Below are 12,560 nucleotides of genomic sequence, written 5' to 3'. Positions count from 1 at the left end.
TCAATCCTGATTGACCAAAAAACCGCTGAAGGTGGTGATTTCATTGTTTCCCCACACATGTGTATTTGCACCTAAGCGTACAAACACCTGGTCCCCTTGCTGCAGCTGCACGAACACTGCGTTGCCTCCGTTATCAGCCCCGTCATTCAGTGTTTGGTTGTCATAGGCCGTCACAACACTCTGGCTGTTCTTGATGAGGACTAGACTCACTGGGTGTCCTCCTCCAGCATGATAATGAAAGGTGAAGTAGTAAATGCCTGTAACGGGTGCTCCGAAGATACCTGTGGAAACAATGTTTTATTCCAACAACATTCTGACACAGCTTTGAAGAAGTCCTTGAATCTTTCTTGGAGAGTTTTTGGGTGGATCACATTTAAAGTGCTACCTCTATTTATTGCAACATAGTATGGCAATTAAATTCATATTCATACTTTAGGCCGCTGGACCTCTTTCTATCATAGCATCAACACAACTTTCCAACAGACACATTTCAGTTTATTTTATTTCAAAAAAGGAGTCTAGAGCAGTGATACTCAGCTGACCATTTTACAATTCACAATAAAAAATAACTGAATTTACAATAGGATTTATTCATTTTTTACTTTGTACTGCCAATGTGCAAAAAAAACAAAGCATGAAAATAGGGTGTTGGCATGCTAGCATTTGTTATTTAGCACTAAATCCAAAGAATGGCTAAGGCTGATGGGAATGTCATTAGTTTTACAGGCATTTCATCATAAACCAAAGACTTGGATTGAATGAAAATTATGTCAAATGATGGACAGATATTTTTCTCATTGAACCACAAATGTCAACCTCATGGTGGGGGAGGAGAAAAGTTAGGGGCCCACCAAAGTCGGTAGGATTTACCATCTAGCATGGCTAAAATATCTGTATTCGAACTACAGCGGACATTGTTAAAAATCAAGACTTATTTTCTGTCTTGAATTGTTGACGTTTTTGCTGTCATTGATACTCTTTGATACATATTTTACCAGACCGTCCTAACACAGGAAACAGACGTACACTGTAAACCCAGATTTAGCTGTAATTCAACGTTTTTGTGGTCACTACTTATTCTATTATGTTTTGTTCAAAACCATATTCATTACTAAATCACATTAGCAGTTTGTAATAATCAGCTTAAGTATGCAGTGCACAGATCATATTAAGCAGAGATAACTAAGGATGTTAAGTTTCTGTATGGGGGGGGGAGGTTCATTTGAATTCTTCTGCGCTGAAGTAATGCAAAGGCTCATGTTCTGAACGGTTTCTGTCCTAGTTAAAGTGTGTTTTGATATTGTTCTGGTAATGTTTTGGGTGTGTATTCATGTTATCTGGGTTTTAGTTTTGTATGATTGATTTAGTGTTCATGTTTATCTACATTTATTGTCCATGACCAAGACCTGGGTGGAGACTGATGGGGTCTGGGCAGTGAAAAAGTGTTCAGTGGCATATACACAGATTGGATTCTAGTAACTCTGTTTCCTGAGTGAAAAATTCCACGCAATATAATACATTGGAAAAATACAATGTTGTATGTGTACTGTTTTCCTTTATGATTTGTTGGAAAAAATGTATTCAATACATTGTTCTTAAAGACATACTGATATAAAAAAAATTAAATATGTTGGTGGACAAATTATTTCTTTAGTAGTGATTAGGAATGGCCGATACCAAATTTTTCTCAATTCGATATGATACCGATACTTTTTGTTACAATTTCATAGATTCCGCTACCAATACTGATAGTGATCATTTCTTAAATGGGTATGTGATTTTTTTTAAATAATGGTCTTTTAGAAAAAGAGGTGATTACACATACTGGCCATAAATACATTTAAATAAAAATCTGTATGTTAAACAATAGTACAGTATTATGGAGAATACTGATTAAATAATAATACAATAATAAATATAACAAATATGAATAAAATAAAATAAAAAAACACATTTGCACTTTCTTTAAGATTTCTTTATCTTCTTATGGGGTGTGTTGTTTTATGATGTATATCAACAGAAGAAAAAAATAGCATCACACCACTCTGTGTTTTCTTTCTGCCATTCTCCACCTTTTTTTTTCTCCGCCTCTCTTTTTCCGCTGTTGTTTTTCGCTTCTCTTCTCTTCACCATTCTTTCCCTCTCTCTCACATGTTTGATGCAGAAGTGGGCAGGTCGCGTCTGCACAGTGTGCACTAGGTTCCGGCCCACATATTTCCACAGTCATTGTGGCAAGGGCTTCAAGTTTATTATTATATGATAACAGTTCCAGCTGCTCACATGTGTTCCACACTTCTACTTGTAATTACTGAAAAGGTAATAACTGAATATTGTTTATGAAGTTTCCTGTATACTGTACAATACAGTGGTTTCACAATATTACTTTATCTTGAAGCCCACAAGTCATGTGTTTTTGGCACAAACATTATACAAAAGCGTTGAAAACGTAAATAATGCAGCTACCTACCACAGTATTGATCCACCCATCCCTAGTAGTGATAAGTAGCCTAATATATTCTTTGCATGTTTAAAGCTAGAGTGCGTAGTTTCTGTCGCCCCCATGAGGACTTCTAAGTAATGACAACAAAACTGTCAGCGTGTCCACATGATAAAAGCCTTATGTGATCAAGCACTACCCCACCCCTCCTCCACGTAGTTGATGGTAGCCAAGGAGGACACAGAGGATTAAAAAAACATGATGGACTCTTCAGAAGAGGTCATTATCTTCACTTGAGTTTCTGTGTAGGAAAGTCACCGGACGACACAATCTTCTGAACATAGCCATACTGAGAGATACAGAGAGAGTTGTGTGGAGCTGATAGTCTTAATTAGCTTTGTAGCAACTCATTTGGCAATGGCTTGAATGTAACAGACGTTCATTAATATCAAAAAGTTACCGGTACGCACAAAAGCTTTAAGTTAACATGCTTATTTTAGACAACAATTTGTTTATTGATGATTTTTAGTATGATTAATGTAAACTTGATTTATCTACTGCATCAACTCACCGCTCTGTGTTAATACAACTTGACCTGTCAAGTTTCACCTTGTGTAAAAACGTAAACGGTTTAAGGCAACAGGTTTCTATGCAAATTTCTAGTAAAGTCAACTAATTTGGGATAACAGATACTTTTTTTTTTTTTACAATTTGGCACATCTGCATCATGGCTCAAAATTCTACTCATTCATTTGTACAAAAGAAAACAATATATAGACAATATCAGTACTACTGTACTTACCAGTATGTTCATTGTAGGCATTGCCAATGTTTGTTATCACCGTTTTGTAGATTAAAGTTGTGTCTGTGTTGAAGGGTCCAATGGGTTCTCCACTCCCACCTATTGCTGCACTAAATGCTACCTTAGTTGTTTCTGTGTCAAACAAAACATTGTAATCACGTTATTTTGTAAATGTATTTCCATACTTTTTTGATTTCATTTATTCCATCACACATAAGAAATATCCACTGATGTATTTTATGAATCAGAGCAAATGTTTTACTTTACCTTTTTTCTTCAGTTCAAGAATCTGGTTTTCACTGTCCTTCAGCCTGGTTTCCATAACTCCCAGTTTTTCTCTCAGGGCACCAAAGTCTTTCAGGAGATCACATATGTCACATGACTGTGTTCCACTAGTTTTTTCTATTTCAGGAGTATCATCTTGGGCCAAAAGCAGGCCCCAGAACATAGAAACAAACAGCAAAATGGTAGACTTCATCTTCCAAGTTGATTTAACTTTGCTCAGTCGCCTAAACTCTGACTGATATCATCTCTCTGGCTGCTTTTATATTGTTTAAAGATGACCTGCTAATTTCTGACACCCCCTTGAAAAACAAGGCTTATTATGCAATGAGAAAATAGTATTACCAACATTTACTGGCACTCAGTTAACCTTTGATATCCTAGAGTAAACACACACATTGCTCAGCTTTTTTTATTGATCTTTTAGTAACTTCACAAAGATTCATGTGTTTAGTTGGTATTGTAGCAGATCATCCTAGAAATTAAGTTAGAGGAAATCATTTGAATTAAAGATATTAAAATGTATTATAGAATATAGAAAATCCCTCTCTTCCCAGTGAGCTCCCTACTTAAAGGAGCCCCAGTCTCTAGTGAATGTCTTTACATTGTGGGTCACCACAAACCACTATTTAATTCTCACTTCTGGTTTGAAGAGGCCTTTATCACAACGTTATCTCTGTGTGGGTTACTTATCTTACATTGGATATAAACAGTGCAGAGATTACTGATATGATCCATAGCACGCAGCTTTATTTATTAAACAGTTTCACAAGATACACATTCATTTACATTAATACATTTATAAAAAAGGAATTAGTGAATGTAATTGTTTATTCCATTTTCCAGTCAAAGCACAATAAAACAACAAGCTTCATGATATAAATCATGAATTATATATTTCTATGAGGGTTTTGCCCTTGCTCTTTGCTTTTGTTTGAGATTGAGATAAGTGTAGAGATATCTGCTTAAAGTCCATTTGCACAATAAAGCGTTCATCCTTGTGACACAAAGTTGTATATTTAATGGTGCTGACTTATATTCAGAAGATTTTTTTCTGTGAATTTACAATAGGACAAACATCCTTCTCTGTTAACTGACTGTTTGGATTTGTAAAAATATAGATGTATGAGTATTGATTCCTTATCCCAAGAAAGTGGTGACTTATTGGCCTGCTCTATGCTCCTCAGGTAAAACCAAGCACCGGTTGTGCTTGTAGAGAAACAACTTTATCCTACCGTGACCTCCAGAATGATGGAAGATAAAATAATAAACACCTGCAGGTGTAGTAAATATACCTGTGGTGGAACAAAAAGGTGTTGGACACATTTTATAGTAGTCTTTATAATAGTCTTCTTCTTTTATTTTTCAAATGACAATGAAATCGACAGTACAGCTTTGAATCCCAACACATTTTAGAGGGCTGAATTTTCTCTGGACCATCTATGATCTGAGTCCACACATTCTGTCAGCATCCCATTTATTCTACATTTGCTTGTTTCCAATTTTCTTTTTTTATGATTAGTTTTTAGGCATTTTAGGACTTTATTTGGACAGCTTAGATTTGAAAGGGGAGAGAAGGGGAATGACATGCAGCAAATGGGCACAGGTCAGAATCAAACCCGCGGCCGCTGCGTCAAGGAGTAAACCTCTATATATGGGCGCCTGCTTGTTTCCAATTTACGTTTTTCTTTTACACCAATTGAAAGGCTCAAACCTTAGACTCTGAGATACATTTTAAGGCTGTAGCGTTCCTTTAAGTGGTAATAACCGACATGTCTTGAATATCCTTATACACACATTTTCCCAAATTCATCCTGACATATTTGGCATCTTAGGAACCATAGGGTGTCAACCAAACATTTTAAATAAAGTTCTGTTGATTTGAACAATTCTTGGCTACACATCATGAGTTCATAATGACTGACCGTCCAGCAGGCCACTGTTTGTTAAAGGCTCAATTGAGTATTGCCAGGTCACATGTTTTTATCCTCAAGCAGTGAGACTAGTTTAGTTTAGTTTATGAGTTTATAATGTCGTGGACCTTCCCCTTTAATTAACTATACAGTAAAAGGAGCAGCTTTAGCCTCAAATGCTAATTTCCAGCTGTAGTCCCCGGCCAGCTGACAATAGGCATCCTAAAATACAGTGGTTACCATATTATACATCTATAATAACAGCAGGCCTACACAAAAAGGGTTAAACATACAAAGAAGTGGCACTAATGACACTGTGGATTTCTTTCATATTATTTTATGATGTTTTTATCTCTCTTTTTCTGTGATGGCTGTGATCATTTTTAGGTTGCTACAACATATGAGATTTTACTACTTATTCAGGTCATTTTATTATGTTGTATTTAAATTATATTTATATATTTCTAGTTTTTTGAGAATATTTATAAGAATATTGCATTTTGTCTGTACTTTGTACTTTTAAATGCACAGGACAATAAACTTGAACTTGGTCTGGAATCGCACTGATCAATACTCATAAAACGTCAAAGTGTTGGAGACACATATAGGCCATTGATCTACTGAGATGTTGCAAAAATAAATAAATTAACTCCCAGGAATTGTGGTGTTGAGTATTATTTCATGGTATTATGGAGCGCTTTGAGATACAGGATTTTATTAAGGTGGTACACAAACTCAAAAACAAACTTGTTTCAATGCTTGAGCCTTTTAATTATGCATGATACAAGAAAGACAAATCACTGAAGAATAGACTTAGGCATAAAGCATCCTTTCCATAACCATTCAATCTGCTCTTTAAAGCACAAGGCCCTAAGAAACAGCTCCTGTTTATGTAACTTGTCACTTCTTTCCTTGAGTAGCGTTACAGCGATAGCTAAGAAATATTTGATTAGAGAGTTAAAGACTTTAGGTTATGTATGAGACTGAAGACACAAATACAGACGAGTGCACAAACATGGACACAAACGCACATCTTCCAAGGTTTGTGCATCATGGTAAGTACTTCATGCCTCTGTGTTGGTCCAGGAATCATCAGCGTTTCTTGACACAGACAAATCCTCTCCCAACATGGCAGTTTTCGTCGTCCCAGCACTTATTAGCTGTGAGTACCAAAGACACAGGAGTCAGTCAGCATGACACAAACCAACACCTGACACTGAAACAAAACCTAAAACTATGCAGACAACAGGTAAAAAAAAAAGTTAGCTGTTGTCCGTACATTTAGAGACCATACATTTCTAGATTAATAACTTTAATGTTCAAAATATATAGTATCAATGTTTAATAAATTATGCAATTCTGTGCATTGCTAATAGTTAAATGATTTGATAAACCGACATTTGACCCAAAAAGTCTATCAATCATCAAATGTATTATTTTAAAAGCAATCACTGGCCTGTCTGCCCCTTATTTCCAAAAGTTATTTTACAATATGTCTCAAATCACACTCTTACATTGTGCTTTAAAGGTAAACATTGTCTTTTTATTTACCTGTCCAATTGATTTGTAGACAGTGCTGACTGCCTCTAACGTTATTAGGCTCTCCTCCACACCAGTTGACATAGTTGAAAGGTGTACCATCAGCCCAGAACCAAAAACCCTCCTTTAGAAGACAAAATGGTTTTAGAACATTGTATGAGTGATGAAAAAGAACTTGAAGTTGAATATCTCAGGGACCTTGACACAGAGGTCGTAGGTTGGAATCCGACCTACGGCAGGTTTCCTGCATGTCTTCCCTCTCTCTCCCCTTTCATGCTGTCCCGGTGATTAAAGGCAGTAATGCCCAAAAAAAGTCAAAAATTGGAATTCCTCTGGGTGCTCGGGTAGCTCAGTTGGTAGCTCACATGTTTATCCCTCGACACAGAGGCCAAGGGTTCACATCGGACCTGTGGTGATTTCCTGCATTTCTTCCCCCTCTCTCTCTCTCTCTCTCTCTCTCTCTCTCCCCTTTCATATCCAAGCTGCCCCTGGGGTAAAAGGCAGAAATGCCCAAAAATGTATCTTAAAAAAAAATAAAAATTCAAATACCTCTAAGACCTTGTCTAATTTACCTGTTGTGCATCAGTGCCTCCGATCCACGCAGCGTTGTGGCCTGCCAAACGCTGAATCCAATGTTCCTCATCTCTGTTGTGCACAGATGCTAGGTTTGCATTGAAAGCGAGACAGGATCTCTACAGTGAAGACACACATACAGACAGTTGCCAAGAACAAAAACCTGAGTAATATGAGAAAACAGAAGAAGATGCAAAATGTGTGTCCAACATGTACAAGTCAATTCAAGCAGAATAAACATAGAGAATAATGACTCAAATCATCCTGACTACCTCAGCAACAGCCCAGCTGGTGGATCCTGGGAAGTAGCGGAAACAGCGGCCTCTGTACAGAGACCAACGATTTTCACAGTGTGTGGACCTCTTGACAACATGATCGTCTCCTGAAATAGACAAGCAAGGGCAATGTTGAGTCTCAATTTTAAAGATGAAATGTAAAAAAATATAATCAAGGAAAAATTTATAGAAAATTTTTTCTCTCTCGGCATCTGGAAAAGTAATTAAAAAAAATTCATATAAAATTCAATGTACGTATCAAAGCCTGATGTGCTTTACTGTAATAGAAATCTGAGAAAATCACCTGATTGAATTGTTGGTTCTCCCACAGCAGCGGCCTCTGCCTCTGGAAGAACTGGACCGTTTGACACAAGAGTAAGTGACTTTTGTTGTTCGTGTTGCCACAGAAAATGTATTCAATCTCTTTTCCCTTTCTCTCTTAAACAGTAAATATTCAGAGTACATACACTGCTTAATCACTCCTACTCACCAGTAGTCAGAGCCATCATGGCTGCAACAAGTACGGACACAGCTAGCATCTTCATTGAGAAGTTGATGAAGGCGACCTTCAATAGAAAGAAACAAACACGTTAATAAGACTTCAAAATTACCCTTAGCGTCAATCCATTAAAGAGAGGACAGAAAATAAGAGTTTATAGCAAACCTTTTGCAAAATGATCTTCTTCCTTTGCAGTGTCACAGAAGTATCTAACAGGAGAAAACATGCCTCTTATATACAGTTGCTTATCCTGCCAGAACCCGGATCTGAGGTCACACACACTGCATGCATGAAAACGCAAACACGAATATGCATCATTTCAGTCATAATGTCTGTATTTGTCTAGTGATAATGTTTGCTGAATGTAGCGTAACAAAAATAGATCAGTTATCAAGAACTATGGATAACCAAAGTATAAGTTGTCAATCCACCATGTGCTATAGAACTTCAGGAACAGAAGTATTATTGGAAATTGCACATACGAAAGAGGCAGAAGTTTATTTACATAACAATTAGATATATGAATATATATACAAATATGTTTTTTATAAAATGTTGGAAGCCGCTATAGAACAGCTTCATTGTTCCTTGGACTAGGTAAGTCCCAGGAACTTGACACAAGGGATAGAAAATGATTGGTGTTCAGTTGAGATCTGGCGTCTGTAAAGACCTTAAAGCTGTTTCTCACTATGTGTGTTCAGCGCGGTCGGGGCGCATGGTCGCGGTGAACCGTCTGGTCTTTCATACTGATTGCGGTCAGAGCAGCTCAATCATAGAACAATATAATACAAAACACTAACATCAGATGTAATTACAGAAACTGCATTATTTTATGTGTCAGGTCTGCTCTTATACAAAAGACAATAGTGATTGTATTGATCATAGATTGTGTTTTGCACTGCAGTTTCTCTTAAAGCCTCTCTACATTTTTGTTTGGTTGGGTTTAGTAAATGCATGCATATATATTTTTTATAGATTATTTTTTGGGCTTTTCTGTCTTTATTAGACAGGACAGCTAGTTGAGAAAGGGGAGAGAGAGGGGGAAGACATGCAGGAAATTGTCACAGGTCAGAGTCAAACCCTGGACGTCTGCGTTGAGGCATAAACCTCCAAGTATATGTGTGCCTGCTCTACCCACTGAGCCAACCCGGCTACCATTTTGTTTCTTTAGCAGCAGAAATTCAATAAAAAAAATGAATGACCCATCTCAGAGTAGCTTTATAGAATGTATGGTTTATAAAAAAAGGAGACAGAATTGTCCTAGTACTCCTCTTCCTCTCCCTCGTGAAGGCATTTTCTGTGTTCATCTACAGTATAATGTTCAAATAGGTCCTCTTTTACTATACTACCATATGATCATGTGATTGAAAGAACCTCAACACCTGAGTGTGTTTTCCTAGAGGGGAATCAGCTGTGATTGATCTATTTGCATAGCTTCAATCAGCTGTTTCTCAGTAGCAATGGAATACAATGCAGGGGATATATTTGTGTTCTAATTTACAATATGAAAAGAAGTTCACTGTGACTTTAGCCTATAAGTTAGGTTTAGAACAAGGTTTATCTGTTCTGACATACAGTGTGTAAGCATTTGCAAATTGGTCAGCAAAAATCCATTTTTTTGGTCTTGGTTGGGCTTGTGTGTAAAAGAAGTTCAAGGATTTAATATGTGTGTTAACTGTATGCATTTTGTGTCAAAGCAACAAGAAATGTGTTAAATGTATAGCCTGCACAAACGAATGTTGTGCTAACTGTGTTAAGAGTTTAGGAAAGTTGTTAAAAGTATGGAAAGAATTTCTGCTTTGGCTTCACTTTTTAGGCCCGGAGTTTGCTGCTTGGTTCTGAAACAGGTGACCAACTGGATGGCAGCTGGCCAAGACGAAAATAGCAAGAGGGTTCTTAAGCTCCAAGGGACTGCACACCACCCTCATCCATTTGGGCAAAAGGAGTGGGGACTTTGAAACTGCTGATTTCAGTTGATCAGAAGATGATAAGATGTAATTGGGATGTAAATGTGAAATTTCTCTTCTGCGTTTGTGATGCTTGTGTTGGTACAATACAGTTTTTGTACGATTGCTAGACAACAGTGGGCACAACTGCAGTAATGTGCAAAACTCAAACGTCTGGACTATTACGTAACATTTGCAAAAATTATGTAAATTACTGCAGACAAATATAGATATATATTTACTGTAGGTTAGCAAACTCAGGATTTCCATTTATTCTTGTTTACCTAAAACTGGTATAAAATAAAAAAGGAAAGAACATAATTTCACTCTTTTCTTATAGCAAATATTGATTAGTGTAAATAAACGCCTCTCTTGTTTGCAATGATAATGTGTCTCTTTCTGTGCATGGAAGAGGCATTTAAGTTCACACTAGGATTGGGGGGTGTGTGTGTGTGTGTGTGTGTGTGTGTGCACTAGACTCAGGTAGCCTCTCTCACCTTTGTTCCTCAATACTTTCAGACATCAAAACTTATTTCTCCTAGTATGCATTCTTGATGACAACAAATCACATACATGGATATAAATAATCTCATTATTATTGCTAGGTATGTATGTTGGTATAGTAATGCTCAAACTTCATTGCCTGCAGACCACACACACACACACACACACACACACACACACACACACACACACACACACACAGAAAAATTGTAGAGAATCTCATATAGCAATGAAAACAACAAACTTTCATTTATGAGAGCAGAAACAAATTATTTTGTATTTTTTTGTTATCTGGTACGTTAATCCTTTTCCAAGATTGTAATAATCTTAAGTTTAGGTGTAGTTCTCTTTAAAAATAGTACGAGAAAGTATTTGTTTCTTCTGTTCAGAAAACATGTCATTGAAACAGGATTACAATTTAATTGGAGAAAATGAACTCAGAATCCGGATCTGAGGTCACACACACTGCATGAACAAAAACGCAAACATGACTATGCATCATTTCAGGCATAATGTTTGTATTTGTCTAGTGATAATGTTTGCTGAGTGTAGCGTAACAAAAATAGATCAGATATCAATCTCCAAACAATAAGTTGCCACTCCGCCCTGTGCTATTGAACTTCAGGAAATGTCTCTGTGTTTGTGATGCTTGTGTTGGTACAATACAGTTATTTTACGATTGCTAGACAACAGTGGGCACAACTAGAGCAATGTGCAAAACTCAAACCACAGTCTGCACAGCAGCAGTTCATGTGGACCAAAATCTAATTTGTTTTTCATTACTTGAACACAGTTTTCAAAACTCTACAGACTTATCCCATGGCTTCACCCACAACCTGATTTTCATTGTAGAAAGAATGCCACGAGTGTGTTCAGCTGTTATATCTGCCAAAGGGGGCTACTTTGATGTTTTTGACAAAGTTATGGAGGTGTAAGCAATGGGAACACCACAATAATTTGTATTTAGAGATGACGTAGGTTCATTGAAAGAAAAGACATCCAATTTGTTGATCAATAACTTGTAAAACTTCTGGACTATTACGTAACATTTCCAGTAATTATGTAAATTACTGCAGACAAATATATATATATATATATTCAGGGGAGATTCTAGGATCTGACCTTTGGGGGTGCTCAGCCCCTAATGAAAAGTTGATAGCAGTTAAGCTAGGGGGATTTGGGGGCATGCTCCTGTAAGATTTTTTTTTTTTTAAACCCTTAAATCATGACTTCTTGTGAGTTTTGGGGAAAGAAATAGACAGATTGAGATATGCAATTATGACAAACTATCAACAGATTTAAGGCATCTGCTGTGAAAAAAGATGGAAACTACAAAGCATGATTATTGCAGCACACATACCCAGGGGTGTTGGACTGGGGGGGGGAGGGGACTGAGTGCCCAGGGCCCTCATGTGAGGAGGGCCCAAAAATATGCTAGAATTCATAGCTTTGGCTGCAGGAGGGGCCCATAGAAAATGCCTTTCACAGGGCCCAGAATTTGGAGCTACACCCCTGCACATACCTTGAATGGTAAAATAAGCCTTAACATATTTTTAGACAAGATTATTCATGTTTTTTTCTGCTGTTGATTTTCAACTTTTTCATCTAATCTAATAATGCCTCTGAACCAGATGGGGAAAACACAACATCTCTTTTTCTTAAGAGCCTAGTCCTCCATGAAATGCATATGTAAATATAATGTGAATGGAATGTTTTAAGTGTTTTTGCCCGTATAATATATGTCCACTTTCTCACCTGGTTCTTCCAGGTCCCTCTCTTTTGTCCTCTCT

The 12,560-nt window shown here is 37.0% G+C and overlaps 2 protein-coding genes across 2 annotated transcripts; both read right to left on the bottom strand.

Moving 5' to 3' along the window:
- LOC114545936 (complement C1q-like protein 2) lies at window positions 1-3,717 on the bottom strand. The gene is made up of 3 exons (XM_028564560.1): window positions 3,507-3,717; window positions 3,240-3,371; window positions 1-281 (listed from the first exon to the last, which is right to left on the bottom strand). The coding sequence occupies exons 1-3, from the start codon at window positions 3,715-3,717 to the stop codon at window positions 1-3; spliced, it is 624 nt and encodes a 207-aa protein (XP_028420361.1).
- A 2,488-nt stretch (window positions 3,718-6,205) lies between these two features.
- Window positions 6,206-12,560, bottom strand: LOC114546001 (galactose-specific lectin nattectin-like). Its single transcript, XM_028564635.1, has 8 exons — window positions 12,526-12,560; window positions 8,486-8,529; window positions 8,312-8,387; window positions 8,126-8,176; window positions 7,819-7,928; window positions 7,546-7,665; window positions 6,986-7,097; window positions 6,206-6,594 (listed from the first exon to the last, which is right to left on the bottom strand). Exons 3-8 carry the CDS (start codon window positions 8,364-8,366, stop codon window positions 6,527-6,529), a joined length of 516 nt encoding a protein of 171 aa, XP_028420436.1. The 5' UTR covers window positions 8,367-8,387; window positions 8,486-8,529; window positions 12,526-12,560; the 3' UTR covers window positions 6,206-6,526.

Source organism: Perca flavescens, chromosome 19 (genome assembly GCF_004354835.1).
Source record: "Perca flavescens isolate YP-PL-M2 chromosome 19, PFLA_1.0, whole genome shotgun sequence".
NCBI lineage: Eukaryota > Metazoa > Chordata > Actinopteri > Perciformes > Percidae > Perca > Perca flavescens.
This window is presented reverse-complemented; position numbering and strand designations above follow the sequence as displayed.

Coding starts and splice junctions, on each gene's coding strand:
- LOC114546001 (XM_028564635.1), bottom strand. CDS start 8,366: ATGAAGATGCTAGCTGTGTCCGTACTTGTTGCAGCCATGATGGCTCTG. Junction 7,666..7,818: donor CCAGCTGGGCTGTTGCTGAG/GTAGTCAGGATG, acceptor TCTTCACTGTAG/AGATCCTGTCTCGCTTTCAA. Junction 6,595..6,985: donor TCTACAAATCAATTGGACAG/GTAAATAAAAAG, acceptor TGGTACTCACAG/CTAATAAGTGCTGGGACGAC.
- LOC114545936 (XM_028564560.1), bottom strand. CDS start 3,717: ATGAAGTCTACCATTTTGCTGTTTGTTTCTATGTTCTGGGGCCTGCTT. Junction 3,372..3,506: donor TCTTGAACTGAAGAAAAAAG/GTAAAGTAAAAC, acceptor TGTTTGACACAG/AAACAACTAAGGTAGCATTT. Junction 282..3,239: donor TGCCTACAATGAACATACTG/GTAAGTACAGTA, acceptor TTGTTTCCACAG/GTATCTTCGGAGCACCCGTT.